Source organism: Centruroides vittatus, unplaced genomic scaffold (assembly GCF_030686945.1).
Source record: "Centruroides vittatus isolate TY-2023 unplaced genomic scaffold, ASM3068694v2 scaffold_712, whole genome shotgun sequence".
Classification (NCBI taxonomy): Eukaryota; Metazoa; Arthropoda; class Arachnida; order Scorpiones; family Buthidae; genus Centruroides; species Centruroides vittatus.
Genome location: NW_027122715.1, coordinates 447,857 through 472,199, shown reverse-complemented (window position 1 = coordinate 472,199; position 24,343 = coordinate 447,857). Strand labels below are relative to the sequence as shown.

At 31.6% G+C, this 24,343-nt stretch overlaps 1 protein-coding gene across 2 annotated transcripts; it reads right to left on the bottom strand.

The window, feature by feature from the left end:
• Positions 1-5,960: 5,960 nt before the first annotated feature.
• Positions 5,961-23,649, bottom strand: LOC136989619 (decapping and exoribonuclease protein-like). Of its 2 annotated transcripts, XM_067287841.1 has the most exons (6): positions 23,190-23,649; positions 22,883-23,106; positions 21,063-21,276; positions 17,048-17,183; positions 8,100-8,185; positions 5,961-6,125 (listed from the first exon to the last, which is right to left on the bottom strand). In XM_067287841.1, exons 1-6 carry the CDS (start codon positions 23,501-23,503, stop codon positions 6,017-6,019), a joined length of 1,083 nt encoding a protein of 360 aa, XP_067143942.1. In that variant the 5' UTR covers positions 23,504-23,649; the 3' UTR covers positions 5,961-6,016. The 2 variants fall into 2 exon arrangements, with proteins under 2 accessions (XP_067143942.1, XP_067143943.1); XM_067287842.1 differs by lacking the exons at positions 5,961-6,125; positions 8,100-8,185 and adding an exon at positions 9,468-9,642.
• Positions 23,650-24,343: the final 694 nt, after the last annotated feature.

The window sequence follows — 24,343 nt, the reverse complement described above, 5'->3', positions numbered from 1 at the left end:
TGATCGGCGATCCAATTAGAAATAAAGTGATTTAATTATGATTTCAAATTTAATTTTCTCGTGTGTTTAGTAACAAAGAAAGGACACCGTTCAGGGGCAAAGATGGCAAAACCAAACTCGATTTATCCGGAAGACCTTAAAAAAAAGGTTGATGCACAAAAATTCAGGTGCCATGGCCAAAAAGAGTTATTTCGCCAAGAAAATACTCTAGGAAAATATAACGAAAAATTAAAAATCAATGATCTTATCGCAAAAATAAGAAGAAGCATTTGTACAAGAAATATGATAGTTAATTGATGTACATATATAGGCCTCCTAAAACGCGGTACCTTTACAACGCGTTTTCGCTCTATGAGCATGCGCAACTGTCCAGCGCCATCTTTGTGACTTGTTTACGTTTTGTGTGTATTCACATGCGCATTAACTGGAGTTTTTGTGTTGTTCTTTTGTCGCGTATATCACTATGGTGATTTGTTGGGTAATTGGGTGTAATGCTAGTTCACTCAAACAAAGGAACATCATTTTTTAAAATTCCCGGCATTATTTGTCATCAAGGATCCCAAACTGAGAAGCTTTCACGACGAAGGCAAACTGCATGGCTCTCGAGAATTAACCGGAAAAATTTCGATACGAATAAAGTGAATATCAATACAAGAGTTTGTCAGAAACATTTCATTTCAATATTTACATTAATAAACACTAAGTTATATTTTAAAACCTAAAAGAGTTTACTGATTTGCTTATATTAATTTATCTCGGTATAGTGCATTTATAAATGAATAACTAATGTAATTTCAAGCTTTAGCTAGTGCAAACTTATAAACGTTACACGTTAAAACTAAAAGCAAGTAGGCTTATTATATGCTAATTTCAACTAGAAAATAAAGGAACAATTTGAATTAAAAAAATTGCCACAGCTGTTTTTAATTAAACTTTTTTACTTTCAGACATAAATTCTTAGTTAAGAAATACGTAAAAACACGAGTTTTACGTACAAACAAAAGAAAACATCTTTCTAAGCAATATTGTTTCGCTGATATTCATTACTTTTACTTTTATATCAGGAGAAACCCAGCCACTTGTTAAATAGTTATGGGCCTCTAAAGATTTATAAGCTTTCATTTGTGACAGGGTGTAGAAATTTGTTGTCAAAACCAAATAGTTTATAATATCACCAAATTCTACTTTCGGCCACAACTCTTGATCTACGACTTAGTCTGATAAACTGGCTTCGTATGGATCGCCTTGACATAACGAAATTTTCTCTTCGTATAGAGCTGCATCTCGTCCTGTTAGACTGCTAGAATAGCCCGCAAGAAAAAATTCTTTTTTAACTTAATCCATGATAATAGAACTGCAGTATTTTTGTACGTTTAAACTAAAAAAAGACGTCGAACAACAGACCACGTGCAAGCTAAGCGAGCGAAAACTACCACAAAAATGGCGAATGGGCGGAGCAAACGTGTGTTTTATCACGTGACATGCGACATTGAAACCTTTCTATATAGGCCTCCTAAAACGCGGTACCTTTACAACGCGTTTTCGCTCTAACGCGGTTGGAAAAAACGCGGTTTAGGGTATATAGCAGGGGTGGGCAAGCAAGAGTTTAGTGGGAGCCGAAATGTAGGTTTCGCAAAATGCATGGGAGCCGCAGTTCTGTACTGTCGTGGCGGATAGTATGGTAAGGCGCGCGATTTTATTATATAATATAAAACAAATATTGAATATTTTTAATAAACATATTTTCACAAAATTATAAAAATAATAATAAAAAACAGAAATTAACACTTTGAGCAAGAGCCGGATGTAACTCAAAAAGAGCCGCATTTACCCATGTCTGGTATATAGAAACGAATTATCTTTCACATAACAGAAAAATCGCAACGGATCACATAAGGGGCCGTCCATAAATTACGTAAGGTATTTTGGGGTGGGAGGGTGGGGGTCAAGGATTTCTTACTCAAGGGTAGGAGGGTAATAGATCTCGTCTTACGTAATATTCTTTTTATTTTTTGATCTCGTTGAGTGGTGGAGTTTTGAATTTAGCTTCAATTTGGCGGATTCTATTAAGAACAGTCGTTGTACCAATGCTGTCTCGTGTGACGTGATAGAATAATAACGCTAGCAGACTCACGCTCTACACATTTTTTATCATGGGAAAAAGGCAGTGTGGTGGTTTCTCTCTCTTGTTTTGTTTTGTATGACGTTTCTGTTTACACGTGCTGTAGCTAGTCGATCTGTCGAAGTTTTTTGCGTCCTTTTGTGAAAATTAAAATTAATATAAAAATGAATATTATGACGTTGATTAATGATAATAATAACGAAAAGATTGTTGATAATTAAAAAATAAAGTTCTTAAAGTAAATTGTTCATTCGAATTCATTAAATTTTTATATTTTTAAATTTGTTCACATAAAGTCTTTAATAAATAATAGTACATATTAATTAACCAATTAATAATTATATATTTTGGACCTAAGATTTTTAGGGTTTCGTAAAAAAATTTGTTTTGTTAGAATATTTTTTTTTAAATCATGCCTAAATATTACGTAAGATAGGAAAGGGGAGGGGATCAAAGAAAATATTACGGTTTCTTACACAGGGGTGGATGGGGGTCTAGAATGGCCGAAATCGCCCTTACGTAATTTATGGACGGCCCCTAAGTGCAGTGGAACTTGATGAAACAAGCTCAGATCTCGAAATAAGGCCAGTCAAACATTCTCGAACAACTATAATAAGTGACGATGAGGACTGAATTTGTGAGCATAACATTATGTTTCTTTTTGATTTTGACTTGAAATCATAATCTTTTTAGTTTTTATATGATGTTGAATTTTATTTAAGCTTTTTATGTACATAAATTTAAAAAATGATGAAAATGTTACACAATAAAAGGCAGTTTTTCTCTTTTTAGAACCGAATCCCAGTTTTTGTATTAAGTTGGTGTCTCCTATAACGCGATTTCTCACAACGCGGTATTTTCAAGGAACGTATCTACCGCGTTGTAGGAGGCCTACCTGTACAGTACTTCATTTAAGTCCTGCTGAAGTCATTAATGCCAATCAGTTAAGATTAAAAAAAAACTGTCTGGTAGGACCTTGGACCTGCCAGGAACAAAATGTACTTGTCACTAAGGGCTCAATTTTGGCGACTCCTCAGTCGTAAATGATTATGCTGCTCATTTAGATTGACAGGGTTTTGCTGCCTTTTGGTATGTTCTTATAGCAGAATCCACAAGTCACTTTCCTCAATCCACGAACTTTGACCTCCCAAACTTTTTGCAACCCCAAGTATTTGCAAGTAAGTCATTAAATATGTCCAAACAAGATGTGAAGACCTTCCTCAAAGTATGTCAGTCTAGTGTTCAGAATTTGGAGAAATGTCTTCTTTTGTTATATTGTTGGAAACCAAATATGAACTATTTAATTTGGCAATCCCAGAGATGTGAAATTCATTAAGAAATTCATTCCTGGATTAACTCAATCTGAAAACTTTTTGTCCTTACACAAAATATGAAATTTATTAAAAATTCAATTATGGATTGATTCAACATCAACTTTTTGCACCGAGATTACTTTCTGCATTTAGAACCATTTCGGTTCTTGGCACCAAGATTTAAAAATCTGATACCACATGCATTTTTCAAATGCAGATATTCGTCAAAAAGGCCTGGATCATTGGAAACACCTTAACATTTTGCTTTGAACGTGATCTCTCCAAAAAATGCAAATAAAATGTCTACTCTTTGTATTTATGGAGTGTACTCACTGTGAAAGATGTTTCTGCCTTAATCAATGTTTGTTTGTCCATTTACCTGCTTTCTGTATATCAATAAAACTTTAGCATTTGAAATTTTGTATTACAATAATTTTACACTTTAATAACTTTAAATCCATTCAGCGTTTTTGTTTGTCAACATAGCTTTTTAACATTTTTTGGACAGATCAAGTTTGGTTTTGTTACCTTTGTCACTGAATAATGTCCTTCCTCTGTAAGTAATTCTATACTTCCAATAAATCTCAATAAAATGAATTATTTAAACTATTTTAATAGAATTTAATAAGATACTTTAAAATATTAATTACATTTTTAATTAAAATTATATTCTAATAAAACATGTTGAATTTTAAAATATTTTTAAAATAATTTATTTTGCTGGAAGAAATATAATACATAATTCAATTTATAATTTATAATTGTTTTTTTAAATTAAACATTCTGACGTTTGAATGATAAATTATAAACATTTAACTTGGTTGTTCTTTTTTTTTTATGATTTGGACCAATTTACATCATTTTATAAAATAACATATCTTGATAGTTCACATTTCAATAGAGGTATAGAACAACTGTAAATACAACAAGAACATCAAAAGAGAAGCCATAAATCAGTCATAATACTACATACCAAATTGTTAATATCTCAAAAACAGAAGAGGAGTTTTTATTCTAACTTTACTAAGATCTTTTTACTGATTATGATGGTATATCAGCAATGACAAATTTTTCCCAATGGGTCAAAATTGAATTTGAAATTTAGTAACTCCAACTTGTGAGTCAAATATTTAATTTGGGTAATAAAAAAATAAAATGCTTACAAACTTTATTTAACTTTTTAATTTATATCAGAAAAATAGCATGTGACCATAAACAGAAATAAATATTTTGTTTACTAGAAAATCTGTAGTTTATTTGACTAATTTTTCTATCTGAGGTTCATAATTAGTGGCATTTATGATATTTTATAATAGCTTTAGAACCCAGCTTTCACACTACATATGCAAAGTTTTGAAATCTATTAAATAGTTTTTATAATTTATAAAATCTAATACTTTCTACACATTCAAGATGAGTATCTTGAATTCATTGCATAGATCACAGGTTTGCTATCACTGATATATTATCTACCATATCTCTGCTAAATTCTTTTTTGAACAACCTGTAAACCAGGGATGGGCAACCTTTTTCTATGTAAGGGCCGCATTTTAAAACTTTCAAACTGATGCGAGACGCATACAAGAGAAAAAGAATGTCAGTAAATCACAATTATTTATTCACATATAATTATAAATATTAGCATATGTATACTTAATTTAGCTTCTGGAACTGATGTAAATGTAATTTATCGGAAATATTTAAATATTCGTCACTGCTAGTTTTAAATTAGTTTCGATATGTCTGTTACCCGATTTCTTGTTTTAATTTTTACTAAATTCATTGCGGACAAACTATTCACATACATAAGTTGTAGAAAATAACGTTTGAATTTTTGCTGCATACTTTCTTAAGCTGGGAAATTGATATATTTATTCATAATTTATGCAACGTGGGCCGCAAGAAATATTAATGTGGGCTGCATGCAGCCCGGGGGCCGCCAGTTGCCCATCCCTGACCCTGCTGTAAACCATGGTTTGGAAACACTTTGATCTCTTCCATTTCAATAATATTATAACTTTTAATCTTATCTAGAATTTTTCCAAGAAATATAGAAGTCTATAGGGAAGCAAATCATGAATTTTAGATGCTTTTGAAAATGACATAGTGAGAGTGTGGCCAATATGATCCCAGCCAACTGACCCAAATAACTAATAATTTTTTAAATTTTATTTTCTAAATCAATAATAATTATATATAGTTCAGGAAAATAACTTGAGTTTTTTCGTTTTTGCCATATGTGCCAAATTTTGTCACTACACCACTAACAATAAGTGAATTACTATGAGGAGTTCTGAAATCAATCATGCATAATACAAGTGTAATTATAATTCCAAATATGAAGCAAGGATTGTTTATAGGTTATTATTCTGCATGAATGTCTGTATATTAGAACAAGTTTTCTAACATCTCAAATTTTTCTAATGCGAAATATTCATATAATCACTACACTTCTTTAGGACAAATCTTGTATACAAATGTGAAATTCAAAAAGCAATAAAAATTAAAAACACATACAATAGATATTCCATAGATTTTAGCAGTCAACTGTTTTATATTTTTATAAAATAAAATAAAATCATTAATTCCAATGATTAATATACCAATCTGGAAGTATCTGATGATATCCTAATGGTAATTTTTTGCAAATAATGTTCTTTCCAGGTGGTCTGTAAAATTCGTAAACAACACTGCAAATTAAAAACAAAAAAATTAAGTGAATGAAAGTAATCACAACGTAAAATGTATCATTAGCAATAACAAATAAGTAGATAAAGTTATTTAATTTTACTGAAGTTATAAGACATTTACTATAACTGAAAACTTTGGAAAATTAGTAACAATTTTATTAAAAAAATTGTAAAAATAAATAATACGAATTAACTTCGCTAAAGCTGCCAAATAAAAAAATGGTTATATGCCAATTAAGTTATAAATTTCATCAAAAATCCAATAAATCATGTTAACACTTCAATTTATAAGGAAAACAGATGTAGATAAACTGCATATTATGGCAATGATATGAATGAATACCATAAGAGATATTATAGCAGAAAATTGAATGAAAACTGCTTATGTAATAATGAAATGAATCAAAACTGAAAGTAGTGAGGTTGAGACCGAAGTTTTAAATGTGAAAACGTGTATGTCGGACGTTCGGTACCTCTTTCCTGTAAGCCTAGAAGTTTGACAATGGCATTTGGAATGTCAAGCATGATTCCACTGACTTTCCAAACACCATTGTCAAACTTCTAAGCTTACAGGAAAGTAGCACTGAACATCCAACATACACATTTTTGCATTGAAAACTTCAGCCTCAACCTCACTAATAAAACAGTGACAAATTCATTAAAAATAAAATTCTTCAAACTGCATGTTTTTCATTATTATGAAAAAACTAAAACTATTAGTTCTAATTCAATATTTGTAAGAGCACTAAAAGTTTTTGTTATTTTTGATAGTTTAACTTTCCAGCTTTACTGATTATGGAATAAATCTAAATAACATAATAGCCTATGTCAATGTTCTTTCCAAACTATTTTTTATTAGTGGAATGTGTTTCTATGGCAAACATATTCAAATTCCTCTTGTAACAATCTGTTAAATTTATTAATAATATTTGACTTTCAGTTCACTTACATTCAAGAAAATAAATTACTTCCAACATTGTGGTCCAGCTTAAAATTGACATATTTCATTTTTCTCCCAAAATTTTTGATAGATTGCATCTAATATTTATATAAAAACTATATTGCATATATTTTGTACATGCTAAATAATTTAATAGTTAAAAATTAAAAGTTAATCATTTTGTTTACTGGGAAAATAACCAAAACAATCATATAACTTCAGCTCAGATATTTATTATGAATGTTTTCAACCATATTTAATGATCATCCTCAGAAACATTACAAAAGATCAGAAGAAGCATTAAAAAAAATGTAGAAAAAGGAATAAAATTCAAATTTTGAAATTTATATGTAGAAAAGTATCTTTTGATATTGATTATTATGATACTGATATCTATTTTTTATATTTTAATATTCATTTCAGATAAACATGGATGGCTAAACATAATTTTATCATAAGCAATAACACCTTAATTCTATTTTCTATACAAAGCATTATTATAAGCATTGTTAATTGTAGAAAGTGCTTTTTGAATGCCTGCTGAGGAGGGACAAACAAGTCCGAAACACAAGCTTAAAGTGTATGTGTTCAGGTGAACTAAATAAAAAATATTATTTCTGATCTGTAAGACTAAATATCTGCATCCATAATTTTCCAGTATAATAAGTCCTGTTAATTGATAAATGTACTAGTATACAAAGATAAATTTAAGCTATGATAAAGGACACAAAGGCATAATAATTGAATTATTATAAGCAGTTTATTATTACAAAGCTATTTTCTAAGAAGCAGCTGCTTTGTAGAACAAACAAAATTTTTCCCTAAATGATCTCCAAAAGAAATTGCAAATATCCAAGTGTACACATGTGCAGTTTTTGTTTATAATTATAATCGTAATATTAAATATTGAAATAAAAACAAAATGTATCAATATATAATTTTGATAAATAAAGAAACAATAATTTAAACTTTTTTAATTTATTTAATTAAATGCAAATTAAATATTTTATTTGAAAATTATAAAAAGTATTTACCAAGGATTATCTTCTGTAACGCAATCTTTCACAAATGCAAGAAATTCATTGCAGAAATTAAAACAGCTGGAAGCTGACCAACAGTTCTACAGAAACATTAATTTTTTAAGTAAAGTTATATCATACTTAAAACATTGTCTATATATTAACAAATTTATATATTTTTCTAATATTTTACTTTAATTTTTAAAATTTTCAAATAATTAGACTGTGTGAAAGTTGTTTTTGAAAAATAGATTACCTAAATCTATTGAAATTTATTGAAATTTGCTATAATGTTTCTTTTCTTTGTAATCATAACCTAAGGAAAGGAAATATAGTTAAAAATAACAATATATTCTCATTTTGGTACTTCGTAATCAATGTTCCCTCTAAGCTGCACGGCCGCGCACTGCTCAAATTGTTGCTGCGCAGGCGAGCATGCACACTGATTTGAATTGTTGTTTACTTATTTCTCACTCTGTCTGCAACATGATTATTTCTATGTATATTTCGATTAAATACATTAAATCATTGACAAAAGATAATATTTTGTATGGAAGTCTGTTTTAAAATAAATTTTAATCTCTACTTTATAATTAATTATTTTAATTTTTATAGGAAAAAATAAGATTTTATATGCTCAACAAATTTTTTTTTGCAGAAAGAAGTATATGTTCTGCTCATCTACAAAAAAAATTAGAGGGAACATTGTTCATAATCATGAAACCATGGGATTCCAAACTGAAATGTCAGAACAGTTAATAGCATGTTTGATTATTTCTTGTGGCTAAATAATTCACAATAATGTTAACTACAAGATAAAGGAATGCTGTTCAGTTACACATTAAATGAATTCTATTCTTCAATAAAGATGGAATTTAACTTATGTATGTTCTGAGAAGGTGAGTGACGAGTCCCAAAAGATTATCGCTAAACCGATTAATTATGGCAATGGTTTAGTATTAATACACCAGGCTTTGGAATGTTTTTATATAGCAATTATTAACATTTTTGAAACACTAATCATACTTGAACATTGAATTGTAGAGTTTTCTATTACAATAAAACAAAACTTTTTATTTTATTAAAAAGCAAACAAATATATGTAATAAATGAGAAGAATTAATTAATATTTCAGATTAAAGGCAAAATCAAATTGATGAAACCTCTTACTTTTTTATATCTTTAGTTACATCAGGAAGTTATTATGAAATCATATAATAGCATCCTGATAAAACTATAGATATTTTAACAAGCTTAATTGGAATTTTCTCCATTTAGACAAGCTAATAATACATATGATGCAATAAAAAAAGTTTAAAAAATTTATTTGTAATAATATGTTAAATTATTATTAAATAAAAAATTATATATTCTCAAATTTCCTCAAAAATTTCTCCATTAATACCTTTTCCCCATTCTTTCCCAGTTGACTTGAAGTTTGGGGAATCTCCCCAATATGGCAATTTTGTCTTCAGCACCTCTGATTTAATTTTCCACAAGAAAAGAAGCAGACTAGAACCTGAAGCATGTTTGAATGCTTCTTTTCATACATAAAAATCTGCAGTAGGTGAAAATAAGGACAATCATTTATTAATCTAATAATTATAGTTAAGATAACAATACTAAAAAGAAGATGGTATTGTAAAATTTAAAGTTAAAATAAAAAGTTTGAAGTTTCATTTCTTAAATTTAGTAGATTGCTTTACTTTTTACTTTTTGTTTTACTTTTTCAACTTGAAATCATAACTAAAGTTTAAATCAAATTGAAAATAATATTTCTAAGCATGCGATTCATCATTAAACTGAAACTAGCAGAAACCCATTGAAATCAATGGTTTTATTCAATTAAAATACAATGAACTCATTTAAATTTGGCCTTATACACAAAAATCACAGTACAGCAAGTGTTTTCTGGGCTGATTTTAGGTGATTAGTGTTTACCTCTTCTCTGATATCATGAGGCTCCACCCACCGGTCCTCTCTCTCAATGACTTCTTTCAATATTGCATCTGGGTCCCAGGGTGGCAATTTAATATTCCTATGGCTGATCAACTTCGAGTGGCAAGGTTTCAGATTAACAGTGAGAATAGTTTTAGCCACGAGGCAAGCTGACACTAGCCACACTATTAATCTCATTGGCTATTATAAATCTCTTAACCTAACAACAATTGTATATTAAAGTTTATTCTTATTTTAGTTGGTAGATTTGTCAAGAAAGCCATCAATCAGCATTAAGCAATAAATTGGATGGTTTTGGTCATGTTTTGGTGTCATCATGAAGTAATAGTTAAATAAAAACAGATATTTTTAGACCCAGTGGGAAGAATCAGGATTGTTGTTCTCAATTATTATGCTTTTAATTGTATTTGCTGTTTTATATTGTTAAAAACACTTATTTTATGAATGGTCATTCCAAAATAATGAACTAATTCACACTTAATTTAATCTTTGTTAGCAATTTCTTAATGTTTTTGTTGAGGTTTGAGAATATTCTATTTAGTTGTTGGTCATGTGATGATTTTTCTCTTTTGTTTACAATAATTTACTTATTCCTTTATATTCTATATTTGCACTCCCAAAGTATGAGTTGCAAGAAAATCTGGGGGGGGGTTGCAAATGGTTTAACAATCACCTGACATTTTGTCCCATAGACTTAATGTTGTACCTTTGCTACTCTACCATGCCTGAACCATTGCACCTTTCTCAAATCTCACTTCAACTGCATCATCTACAGCAGCGGTTCCCAACCTTTTTCTGACCAGGGACCACTTTGATTTCATTGTTGTTAGCAGGGACCACGAGATTTAAGAAAAATAAACTGTGTCAATCTAAAAATAAACTTTAATCAAAACTTTTAGCATAAGTAATCATTAAACTCAAGAGTAACATGCTTTAACAGTACTATTATAATACCTTGTAGAAAACATAACATTTTTATTAAAAATTAAATTCAGTTTGTATCAATGTGAGAATAACAATTTAAAATGAATAAAAGTTTTAAATCTTTTGCGGACCATATTTTAGTTCTTGCGGACCACTGGTGGTCCGCGGACCAGTGGTTGGGAACCGCTGATCTACAGGATAAAAGCTTTAATTTGGTAAGTGAGCTGTATTTTTAGTTTTTAGATCCAGATGTTTACTCAAACTAAGTCAGACAAACTGAACCCTCTTCCAATTAATATATAGATAAATTGCACTATAAACCTATTGTCCAGTGTCAGAAACATAAACTGCGCGAACATTTGCTGACACTGGACAATATAGGTTTATAATGCAATTATATTTATTAATTAAAATATTTTTGAAGAAATTTAGAATTTTTCTTATTTAATTAAACAGTTAAAAAAAAAAAATTATATGTCTGAGATTAATTCTTCCAATATTTTTATCAAAAAATTTTCCCAATAATGTCAAAATACTTAACAAATTTAAACACTTCAATTCAATAAAACTTGCAGTTACACCAGTAGATAATTATTATTGTTATTATTGTAAAGCTAGCATGTTACATAAATAACTAAATAAAATGTAACTTTCATTAAATACTTGTATATGTTAAATAATAAATTCAAAAGAAAATATTTATTTATTGTTTTTTTGTCAAATCATCATTTTAAATTTCATCATTGATTTGTTAACTAATAGTTTCTTCAGCACTCTCTTACTTATTCTATCATTGTTTTAAAGTGAATATAAATTTATTATAGCAATAAGATTTGTTGTTTTGTCATTCGATCCTACTGATCTTTAGAACTAAGCAGACAAACACGAACAGTAACAAAAAACTTTATTAAAAAGGTGAGAACTGTCACTCGACATCCTCGACCAACATCCAGGCAAAAACCCGCAAACTTTCGCGCCTCTTTTTCTTACAAGTTGCCAGCCAACTTCTCGTTGGCAAGTGTTGCCAGGCAGTGTTCGGGATCTCTGCGCTGGCGTGGCGGCCACAGCTACTCCCCCACCAGTGTCTGCGACACGAAACGAGCGGGAAAGGTTACATGTCGGCCAGAGCGTGTGGTAGTTTGTCGTGTTGGGGCTGGATTGTCTGTGGTACGTTTAGTTGGCGCTGGTCTTGGCATTGGAGACATTGGGGGTAACTGGTCCGACTCACTCGCTGCGAGAATAAAAGCCGGTTTCAGTCGATCAATAGAAACTACAGTTTCTTTTCCCTTTATGCATAGAGTGAATGTCTTGCTACCACGTGACACGACTTTGTAGGGTCCATCGTATGGAGGCTGCAAGGGCTTCCGTACAGCATCATTGCGAAGAAATACGTGGGAACATGACTGCAGTTCTTTGTGGATAAATGGGTTGCGGTAGGAGTGGTGCACCACAGGCACTGGTTTTAAGTTTGCCATCATCGTCCTGAGTTTTTCAACGAAAAAACATGGATCGACGTCCTGAGAACCTGGGACGAAAAACTCTCCAGGCAGTCGGAGGCTGGTGCCATAGAGCATCTCAGCCGCGGTAGTATTGGTGTCTTCACGGAGCGCAGTTCGCAATCCTAACAAGACTGTAGGTAGCACTTCCGTCCATCTTTCAGTAGAGTGACACTTGATGGCAGTTTTAAGTGAACGATGAAAGCGTTCAACAATGCCATTTGCAATTGGATGGTATGCTGTTGTCCTAACTCTTTGGGTACCAAGAAGTTGAGTGAGGGATTTAAATAAGCTAGATTCGAATTGCCGTCCTTGGTCAGATGTTATTTGGGCAGGCACTCCAAAGCGAGATATCCAGCCTGAGTACAGGGCTGAAGCTACTGTTTCAGCTGCTATATCTGGCAACGAGATTGCTTCAGGCCAACGAGAAAATCTATCGATGATTGTAAGGCAATATGTTGAGCCGTTGGAAGGTGGCAATGGACCAACAATGTCAATATGAATATTTAAAAATCTAGCGTCTGGAACAGGAAAGGTTCCCAAAGGGCTAGCGACATGTCTCTGGATCTTCGACCGTTGACAAGAAATGCAGGTGCGAGACCATGTCTGGCAGTCTTTACTGATGGATGGCCAAACAAATTTTGCTTTTACCAATCTGGTTGAGCTCCTTACACCTGGATGGGACAGGTTATGGACAGTGTTGAAAGCAGTGCGACGATAACTAGGCGGAATGTATGGACGAATGCGACCTGTCGATACATCACAGTAAATTTCGACATCACTATCAGGAAGTTTAAACTTCTTAAGTACAAGTGATGAGTCACTTGAAGTCAGGAGAGACTGGAGCTCAGGATCTTGCTGTTGGTCTTTTGCAATTTTGCTATAATCTATAGATGGGCTACTAATTGATTAAATACGGGAAAGAGCATCAGCTGGAACGTTATCGATCCCTTTTATGTGTCTGATGTCTGTTGAGAATTGTCCTATAAAATCAAGATGTCTCAACTGACGGGGTGTACACTTATCGTGTCGTTGCCGGAAGGCAAATGTTAATGGTTTATGGTCTGTGTAAATGGTGAACTGTCGTGCTTCCAGCATAAACCGGAAATGTTTCACAGCCAAATACACAGCCAGAAGTTCTCGATCGTATGCAGAATACTGACGCTGAGAGTTACTCAGTTTGCAGGAAAAGAACGCCAGTGGCTGGAGACCTTGTGCTGTAACTTGATGAAGGGCAGCGCCCACAGCAGAATCGGATGCATCGACGTGAAGTGCAAGGGTAGCACTTGGTGAAGGATGATGTAGTAAGGTGGCATCTGCTAATTGTGACTTACATGACTCAAATGCCTGAATCAAATTGTCAGTCCATTTAATCTCGCGCTGGTCGTTTTTCTTTGCTCCTTTAAGTAGGTCATGTAAAGGAGCTTGGTGATGGGCCGCATGGGGTAGGAACCTACGATAGAAGTTCAAGATGCCTAAGAACCTTCTCAGTTGTTTGAGGGTCTGTGGTCGCTTCTGTTGAGTTATGGCAGATACACGTTCTGGAAGTGGCATAACGCCGTGGGGAGACACCATGTATCCTAAGAATGATACATGTGGAGCAGCAAAAGTACACTTGGATGCATTGATTTGCAGACCGTACTTGTCAAGGCGTTGAAACACTTGCCGCATGTGCATCTTATGTTCCTCCCACGAAGTGCTAGCAATGAGGATGTCATCTAGGTATGAAAAACAAAAGTTTAAGCCTTTCAAAACTTCGTGCATGAATCGTTGGAATGATTGGGCTGCGTTGCAGAGACCAAAAGGGAGGAAAACGAATTCAAATAGCCCAAATGGTGTTGTAATGGCTGTCTTTGGCACATCATCTGGGTTAACTGGTATATGATGGAAGGCTCTAACCAAATCGATCTTGGAAAATATTCGGGCTCCGTGTAGACTTTGACCAAAATTGTGGATGTGTGGCACTGGATAGTGATCGGGAACAGTTATCCTATTCATAGTCTCTAGTAGGTCTCCAATCGTTACGACCCTTCGGCACCATATGGAGGGGAGAAGCCCAGTTGGACTTTGATGGTCTGCATATACCTAACTCCATCATGTGCTGGAATTCTTGCTTTGCTACTTGCAGCTGAGCCGGATGCAATCTACGGGGTTTGGCAAATACGGGTGGACCGTGTGTCTCGATATAATGCATTGTGTTGTGCCTGACTTTATCTGAAAATGGTCGAGGACGAGTGAGATGTGGAAAGTCCTTGAGGATATCCTGCATTGGGGAATTGCTGATTATAGTTTTGACTGAAGTAGGTGGTCCTGTATAATATCTTCCTCGTGTAGTAAGGGAAGTCAGGGGGTCGACCAATAATCTGTTTCTGATGTTGAGAATGAGTCCAAAGTTGGCCAAACAGTCTGCACCGATTATAGGCTTCTGCACATCAGCTATGGTAAATTCCCATCTGAAAGAACGTCTTAAGTTGAGGTCAAGTTCTAGCACCTTTGTTCCATACGTCGAGATTTTAGAGTCATTGGCAGCATACAATTCAACCTTTGTAGGCTGATTCTTAGTGCGATTGGGAATGATCGATAAATCTGCTCCAGAATCAATTAAGAAATTTAGGCCAGTTTTGTTGTCATACACAAACAGACGGCTATATTTAGGAGCCAGGCTGGACCCACAGGCCGTTACTGCGGCTGGCTGCGCTCGTTTCCCTGATCAGCAGTTCGGTCGAAGGAACACGGCGAACGACATTTCCTAGCGGCTGATCTAAACTTATCATGGTAGTAACAATATCCCTGACGATTGAGGCTTCTTCCTCGAGGGCGTGAACTAATGCTATACCTTGAATTCGGGTCATGTCGGTTTCTCTCTCTACTACGATAACGGGGACGAGCAGTACGCGATACATTAAGTTCTGCAACCTTCGTTGTGAGTTCTAAAATCTGCATTTCGAGATTTTTGATTACGGGATTGTCGGCTTCTAAGTTGATGCTGGCCAGTTGGGTTGGTTCTGTAAGTTCAGCAACCTTGTCAGCAAGGATGGCTAGCTTGTCTAGTTCATCACCGCTAACAGCCAGAACTGTCTGAATATTTTTGGGGAGACGTTGGAGCCACAAGTTTCTAAGAAATTCTTCGGTAATCTTGCCCGCTGAAAGCTCCTTCATTTTACGGAGTAAAACGCTGGGTTTCTGATCCCCTAACGCCAGATCTTCAAGCAGAATTTTAGCCTCTTTAGCAGCGGAGTTCTGAAAAATTTTGAGGAGTCGATCTTTGAGTTTAGTAAACGGAGCCTCGGCTGGACGGTCAAATACTAAGTCACTGACGTTAGATAGAATCTCCGCGTCCAGGGAATTGATTAAATAGTTGTACTTAGTGTTCTCACTTGTAATCCGATTAATGGCAAAAGCTGCGTCTAGCTGCACAAAAAATAATTTGATGTTGGTTTTAGTGAAGATAGGCATTTTTGCCTGTACACGTCCGATTTCCAACTCGTTCTGTTCCGCCATTTCGGGCGCCTAACTATGCGGGTACAAGGAAAGCGGGATAGTCTTTGATTAGGCTTAGCCCGAGTCACGCACTCTTAGTCATCTTATTGAATTTACGATTCAGAAACTGATCATACCTGCATGTCCTGTTAAAAATGTTCCTTCATAGACACAGAGTTGTTCACTATCCAATTCAGTCGAAAGTCCAGGTAGTTCGTTAATCGGATCACGTTCGGGTCACCACTTTGTCATTCGATCCTACTGATCTTTAGAACTAAGCAGACAAACACGAACAGTAACAAAAAACTTTATTAAAAAGGTGAGAACTGTCACCGACATCCTCGGCCAACATCCAGGCAAAAACCCGCGAACTTTCGCGCCTCTTTTTCTTACAAGTTGCCAGCCAACTTCTCGTTGGCAAGTGTTGCCAGGCAGTGTTCGGGATCTCTGGCGCTGGTGTGGCGGCCACATTGTCATGTTTCAAAATACAACTTTTTTTGTTAGAAAATTATATGAAATTGCATTTTAAAATAAAGAGGATCTGTATATTTATAAAAGATTGTTTTAGCAGATTTATTCTTACAAGTAGAAATTTATAAAGCCACCCACAAAAATACCACTATTAACTTCCATGATGTAGACTCGTTTCCCATAGCATGAAAGTCCTTCTTCAAACTGTAAACCCACTTTCCTCTCCCCTCCTCTCCTTCTCACATCAACCCCCTTTTTACACATGTACGGCAATCCCCCATTGGGCCAACAGCTGCAGGATTAGTTAGCCTGAGAATGCCGTTCAACGTGGACAAAAACGTTAGCACTTCCCAATTTTCTTCTTCTGGTTAATTTATAGCTTTGTATCAAGTTTACCCAGTTTTTGAGTGGTTAAATTTTTCTAACATAGTAATGATCAACATCATTATTTTAAATGGTATTATGATATATAAAGTTACCGAGTAATTTTCTTTAAATATCGTTTTGTTAATTTTTCTAATGTAAGCATTATTTAAGATGAATTCATGATAATATTTAACTTTATTATTACAACTTCTAAAAGTTTCATTTATCCATTATAGTTATTATATATACATAAAAAATCTTACTAACTTGTGATAATTTTGGAATATCTTGTACTACAAATGTTTCCAAATGGCCAACAAATCCATCATCATCACGAAAACCGCATATAATTTTGGGAATCCCTATTAAAAATGATTGAACCCACCACTTTAACAGTTTAAATCTGAAAAAGTTAAAAAATTTTAAATTATATTTAATAAAGATATATTTTATAAGTTAATCAAATGATAATAAAAATTAAGGTTGAAACAAACAATGATTTGTCTGAATACTAAATGATAAATGTTTGGCTAGCATTAAAATTTGGATTATTTGACTGCTGAGTCACAAAATAAACAAAAATTTTAAGATTTTATATAAAATATACTTAAAACTTCAAACAAAATTACCATATTTACTAGCATATATGACAAGGTTTTTATTCATTTTTCACTGCTTCAAAAACCTAGGTTGTCCTATACGTGCGAGCGAAGGATTCTTTTCATTTTTGTATAATTTTTGTAAACTGTATATTCGCATTTTTTACTGGATTCTCACCTTCTGGTGTTTAAAAACAAAAGTGTTTTATCTGGGTCATTTGAATCATTCTTGTGTATTGTCAGGAGTAAAGATGAATAGCAATAGGAAAAGCAAAGCTTTTGAATTGAATTCCAAAATTACACGGAAACCCGATATAAGTTTTAATTCATTCCCACGTGAAAACAGATGATTATTTAGAAATCAAAATTTGAAAAACTCATAAGTATAATCGATGAAGAGTGAATTCCACTGTTAACAATTGAAAAAAAGGTTCCCGATTGTCTAGCTTTATGTGAACAAATTATGTTATCGATTTTACAAGATGTTTCCTTAAAGTTTAAAATACCAGTAATTTTTGCGGGACAATGTGTGCATTTATGTGCATTTGATATTTTATTTGTGATTAAATGAAATAAAACTAGAACTGTATTAGTAAATCTAAGTTTCTTTATTTTGATCCTTAAAGTCACACCTCATCCTGTATGCGAGATCATCTTATATTTGAGTAAATACGGTAACTTATAACTCGATATAATACAAAATAACTACACAGAAACTACAGAAATCTGGCAAAAACTCACTTTACTAAAATAAAACAAATGCTTTTGACATTTTTAAAATGTCATAAAAAACAGTAGATAGAATATAATTTTGAAAATTAATGATCATCTGATTGAATGAAACATAACATGTTACAGTTGAGGTCATCATATTTAAATGGTAAAGTAAGTTTTTGCTGGATTTTTGTGGTTTTTGTGTTATTTTTAAAATTTCATATTTGCATGAATTCAAATATGCATTAATTAAATGTATTCAAAAATTTGTTTGCTTACTCTACAAAAAGTTTTTTTTTTTTAATTTAATGTGACGATACTTGCAAGCCAGAAACTAATTACCATATTTTTGTACATAAACCTGCAAGTTACATGTTAAAAGACAATAAGAAAGGAGAGCATTATTATGCAATGCAATGGGATGAGTTATATGCTGATTTTAAAAATACAGGTACTCCTCACTTTATGACCAAGTTCCGTTCCGACGACTATGTCGTTAAGAGAATTGGTCAATAAGCAAGGAGCTTGTGCGGGAATACAGGATTGTTGTCAAATTATGCAACAAACTTCAAATTTATTCATAAAAAGACTATTATAGTACGCTTAGTGTGCATGTCATCATTCGCCACTGACCGACACTCAAGCTGAGAAAGGGGATTCCCAAATTGCAGGTGGAAACTCGATTGGTCTAAGTGCAAGTGGTCATTAAGCAGATAGGTTGTAAAGTGAGGAGTACCTGTACACAATATCTATATACCTATCTTTAATAATCATTCTTAATCTGTTTTGTATACCCTTACACATTTTTGTAAATGAACTGATTTTCTTTTTGTTTCTTAATGAATTGTTGTAACTACAACTATAAATAAAGAAAAGTTTAATTTCAAATTTTGAATTAAAAATAAGCAAAATAGTAGTTTTTAACAAAGTTTTGAAATAATAGTTATTAATAAAAGCATTGTACTTGAAAACACTTTAAAATTTTTAAAACTATTTTATGTTATAATGCCTTTGTATACTTCTTTTGTTGTTGATAATGACTTCTCTTTTCATAATGCACATAGATACACCACCATCTTCATAATTGAAAAACTGATAATGCCAAAAATGTACCTAATACCATATATAAATTCATGACTCCTGCACTTAAGTCTCTTTTGATTTTGTTTCTTATAGTACTAATTATGATAAAAGTGTTCTTAATTCTTCTTGAAACACAAGATATAATTTTTAGAATCATAATAATTTAATGGAATATGGAACAGAACGATTTTAAAAAATGTTTAGAAAAAACATTCATAACCAGTATAAACTTATATATTATAGAATAAAATAAAGGTAAACTGATTTCTATCTTAATGGATTAATTGCTTAAAATTCAACTTTCTCATAATATTTTTCTACAGTTAATCAGTACATACTGTTTGTAATTCAGAATATAAATTTCATAAGCCTAATAAAAACAAAAGTTTATCAACACTAAATATCACACAATAAAATAAGAATCTAATGAGCACTGTAATCAGCGTTAATACAATATTTCTTATATCGCAAGTACTTTCGACGAGTATAAATTCGTCCTCAGGCGAAAAAGAACAATATAAAGAAAAGAACATGCAGAGTGTTCCATGGAGAACAGAAAATTCTTAAAGATCTTTAAGAATTTATACTCAAGGACGACAAATTTATACTCGTCGAAAGTACTTGTGATATAAGAAATATTGTATTAACGCTGAACTCAGTGCTCGTTATCAAGACATTATACAATTTTTGGCGTGGGTTTTTAAATTTCCCTAACTAAGCAGATTCTTATTTATAAAATAAGAATCTGCTTATAAAACAAATAAATTTAGTTTTTATAAGAAATAATTTTATTTATTTATTTTCTTTACTCGTCAAAAAGTGAAAACAGCTATAAATGTTATGATTAAAAATATTAAAAAATCTGAACATAGTTTCTCAGGTGACTTCAACATACTTTATTCTATGAATGTAATAATTTACAATTATAATCATATAATTATTAATAAAATATTTCTTAAAATGTTTATATATTAAGTCAAATTCATATTATAGAAACTGCATTATAAAAGATTTTAGATTACTAAAGAATATATTATAACATAAGTATTATGCTTTCATAAAATAATCTACTCTAGATATTAATATTGTCTTGATATTTTTTCAAATATCATATAATGATATCAAAAATAACATTGAACTTATAAAAAAGTAATTTATGTATATTAGATACAATTAAACTTCAGTGTAATAAAATTAAGATTTATATCAAACATTATGTGTTACAACATAGTAATATTAGCGAAGTTGCAGCCGAAGTTTTAAACGCGAAAACGTGTACATCAGACGTTCGGCGCCGCTTTCCTGTAAGCCTAGAAGTTTGACAATGGCATTTGGAATGTCGAGCATGATTCCACTGACTTTCTAAATGCCATTGTCAAACTTGTAGGCTTACAGGAAAGCGGCGCCGAACGTCCGACGTACACGTTTTGGTGTTTAAAACTTCGACCTCAACCTCACTATTTAATTGAAATTGAATATTTCCTTCAAAATCATTTACTTTAAATATATTATGAAAAAATTAATGAATTATTGTAATAAGTAACTTTTCTGTTATTTGAATTTTGGTATCTTCTTCATTTTAATTTCAAAAATTTTTATTTTAGAAATAAAAGTATTGTTTTGACAAGAATGTAATGTAAGTGATTCTACTCAAAGCAAACTTCTAAAAAGAAAATGGACTTATAAATACAATTTCATTCAAAACTTGCAAAAAATAAAAGTGATAAATGACTAATTTTTATATAAAAATAAATTCTATACGTAAATTTTATATTCATTTTTAATTAAAACATGAAAAAAATAATTTACAGATAAGCTCGCAAAAAATTTTAATTTATGAATCAAAATTTTTAAAACAAATATATCAACCAAAAACAAAAATATACCTGCAAAAATTTCTGTGCTGTCTGTCTGATGTAATATTTCGTGATGTTTTCAATTCTACATAAGGTTTTGATCCTTCATAAGAACATTGTTCCACACAATCGACTTCAGCACCATATACTAAGGAATGATTCTTCAAGCGTGATCGTACTATGACACAATATTCTTTATTTGTATTGACTGGAGATTTAGCATCTGGACTGCCATTTTCTCTATCTTTAAATACATTTTGTAAATATTTTAAAATTTCTATAAAAAAATATATTTAAAATTTATATGCATGTTATATATAAATAAAATAATATACTCATCAGTTACATTCTTTTTAATTATTTATGTTCAAATGAATTTACACATAAACATACAGTAATCTGAGTTTTTAATAATCAAACATATTTAAAAGCTGGTTTATTTTTCCAAGCTAAATTTAAGCTATTATTAATTAAATAAATTACAGAATTTGGCCTAAAGGTAGAGGCCACAGCTTATGCTAAGATTAATAATTAGAAATTAATTTCAAATTATGACTAAATAATTTAGAAAATTCCGGAGAAAACATTGGCCCATAACAAGATCAAATGTTCAACTTTTGCCTATACAGGTATACCTCGACTTACGTCATTTGTCAAAAAAGTATATGGAAAAATAAAACTCAAGTTTAAGTCATTTTATTCAACTTTACATCCGTCAGCCACAAACATTAAAGTCGTAATATCACTAGAAAAGCGTTAAAAGCAAATAAAATCATATTAAAATATGTACATTTACAGTAAATGTTAATATAATCATCATAAATCCTAGAGAACGAAACATGAAAACATCTGTGTTTCTGTGTTGTCATCTTATTTAGCGGTCTTTAAGTGCTCATTATTGGCATTTTCCACCGTAGTTCCAATATCTATTGTTTGCGCATCGTTGTCAGCGCCACGTCGATATTGGTAAATTTAACATAAATTAGTTTATTTTCTACTATTGCAAAAGAATTTTAATAACTGTATTTGTTATTTAACCTTAAAAAATCATCTTATTTTATAATGTCTTAGAGAAACCACATTCACAAATAAAGAGTCCGCGATGTACTGTAAACATCACCAAATTGTAAATATGTATTCGTAAATTTAGATTACTTTTTTCTGTACTATATTAAAAACTAAAATTTATTTGTTTGTAAGCTTAAAATGAATTCTTATTAACATATATTATTAAAAATGCATTTATAAATAAAATACAGAACTGAGAATGATAATTTGTGGTTTAGCCTAGTGACAAGTAAATTCGACTTACGTTGCATCTCCTGGAACCAATTACCGACGTAAGGTGAGGTATACCTGTATTACATTTACACTGGAAAAGAAACTCATTCAGGAATAACCATGTTCAAATTTAAATGAGTTTAAATTTGAAATAGTTAAATAATAATAAGTTAATAATAGTTAATAGTTAATAATAAGTTCAAATTGAACATTTTCGTATTATTGAAATAGAAAAAGATAAGCAGAAAAATTTTCCTCCTAATGAATTGCAAATCTATAAACTATACAAAACTTTACTGAATTTCAAACACAACCGATATAAATATATGTTTGAGCATGTAAGGTTTACACACACAACATATCAGTATATACATATATAAGGTTAGTTTGTTAATATGTGTTTATCTACATGCAAGTGTCCCTTATGGTTTGCATTTCTTCTGATCCCTTATGTATTCAGACATATTTATATATTTCTGTGCATAAAAAGTGTATATACATTTTACTTAATTTTATATGTATTTATATAAAATTAAGCTTTATTTAGGTTGGGAAAAAGCAATCCTTACTTGTAACCATATAAGTTTCAAATTTATGTCCCCACGCAGTCATTATCCTATCCCTTTCTGTCTCATTTTCTTTCCTTTGTAAATATTGTTGAGTAGGAAAAGCACACAAGTAGATGGTTCCTTTAAATTTAGTTGCACATATCAACCAATCTTCACGTTGTTCGTACGGAGTGCAGAGAATCACTGTCAATAGGCCACGATAGCAAACGAAATCAGTATTGAGACTGTAACGACAAAAATTTTTAAACTAATAATTTAAATAATTTGATATTAAAAGAAAAATATCCAAATCAAAAATCTATATTACCTTTCTACACTTTCAGTGTTTATTGAAAATTTGTGTTTATTTACAAGGATCCACCTTAATAAATTATCCAGTTTCTCATCAGTATGATACTGGATTATCATATCATTGTAACCAACATTTAAATTGAAATGAATTTCCGATTTAGGCATGCACAAATATTTTAATTCTCGAGCGTCATTGTAAAATTCTCTGTCATTCCCTAAAGATAAACAACCTTGTTCTTTTGGTTCTCTAAAAAATGGAAATCTTTGATCGTAATCCAATGGTTCTTTGACTGAAAAATATCTAACATCTTCGCAATTCATGCTCGTCATTTTATCTACGATTTTATTTACATTGATAATTTTTATAAACCAATATTATGACTAATATTTACGTCTAATCGCTAGAAAATAAACCGCCTTCTGATGATTAAAAGTCACTTCAACTCATTAGCCAGCAGCATGTGTAATCCACGTTACTGCGCAATTCACGTGGCTAATAGCATTCGTTCTTAGTTTTGGATTTTCTCCGACAGAGGGCGGGAAAGGTTCCACTAAAAATTTATGAAGAAACTTACTTATATTTTAATTTATTCTACTTTATGATATACAATTAAAACGTATTTTTATTGAAGCTCAAAAAATAAAAAAACAAATATTTTGTCTAAATATTTACTCTGGCAACAAGCTTAAGAAAAGAACAAACATTTAACAGGGAGGGGGGAGTATGGCGATCGGTCAAAAATAATAACCCATCAAGATTTTTACATTTTTATAAAATCCATCTCTACCCTCAAAATTAAGCTTTTTGCCATTTTATAATTAAAAATATATATTTTTTTAAAATAACGTGTCAACAGATGGCGCCACATACGCAATTTTAAATGTTGCCAGGAAAGTTAAGCAACTCGTTCGCTGGATTTTTGTGTTTAAGCTATTGATTTTAGAGCAAAAGTGAATTAGACCTTTTTGTTTCTCTAATCGAACCTATAATTTTTTTTTTTAAAGAATTCGATCGGATAAACTTGAAATTTCGACATTTAAAAAGAAAAAAAAGTGATCAGTTGCGGCTAATAAGTATTCTAGTTTTACTCACCATTCATCACCTCTCTCGTTTGACTCCAGTTTCACTTAATAATCATTCATGCCTTGTAAGCATGTTTATTAAAGAGA

Excerpts from the sequence above, each read along its gene's own strand:
- LOC136989619 (XM_067287841.1), bottom strand. The coding sequence starts at position 23,503 with ATGACGAGCATGAATTGCGAAGATGTTAGATATTTTTCAGTCAAAGAA. Across the intron at positions 17,184-21,062 it reads CAGCACAGAAATTTTTGCAG|ATTTAAACTGTTAAAGTGGT; the intron begins GTATATTTTTGT and ends TAACTTTTTCAG. Across the intron at positions 6,126-8,099 it reads GTTACAGAAGATAATCCTTG|TGTTGTTTACGAATTTTACA; the intron begins GTAAATACTTTT and ends TTTAATTTGCAG.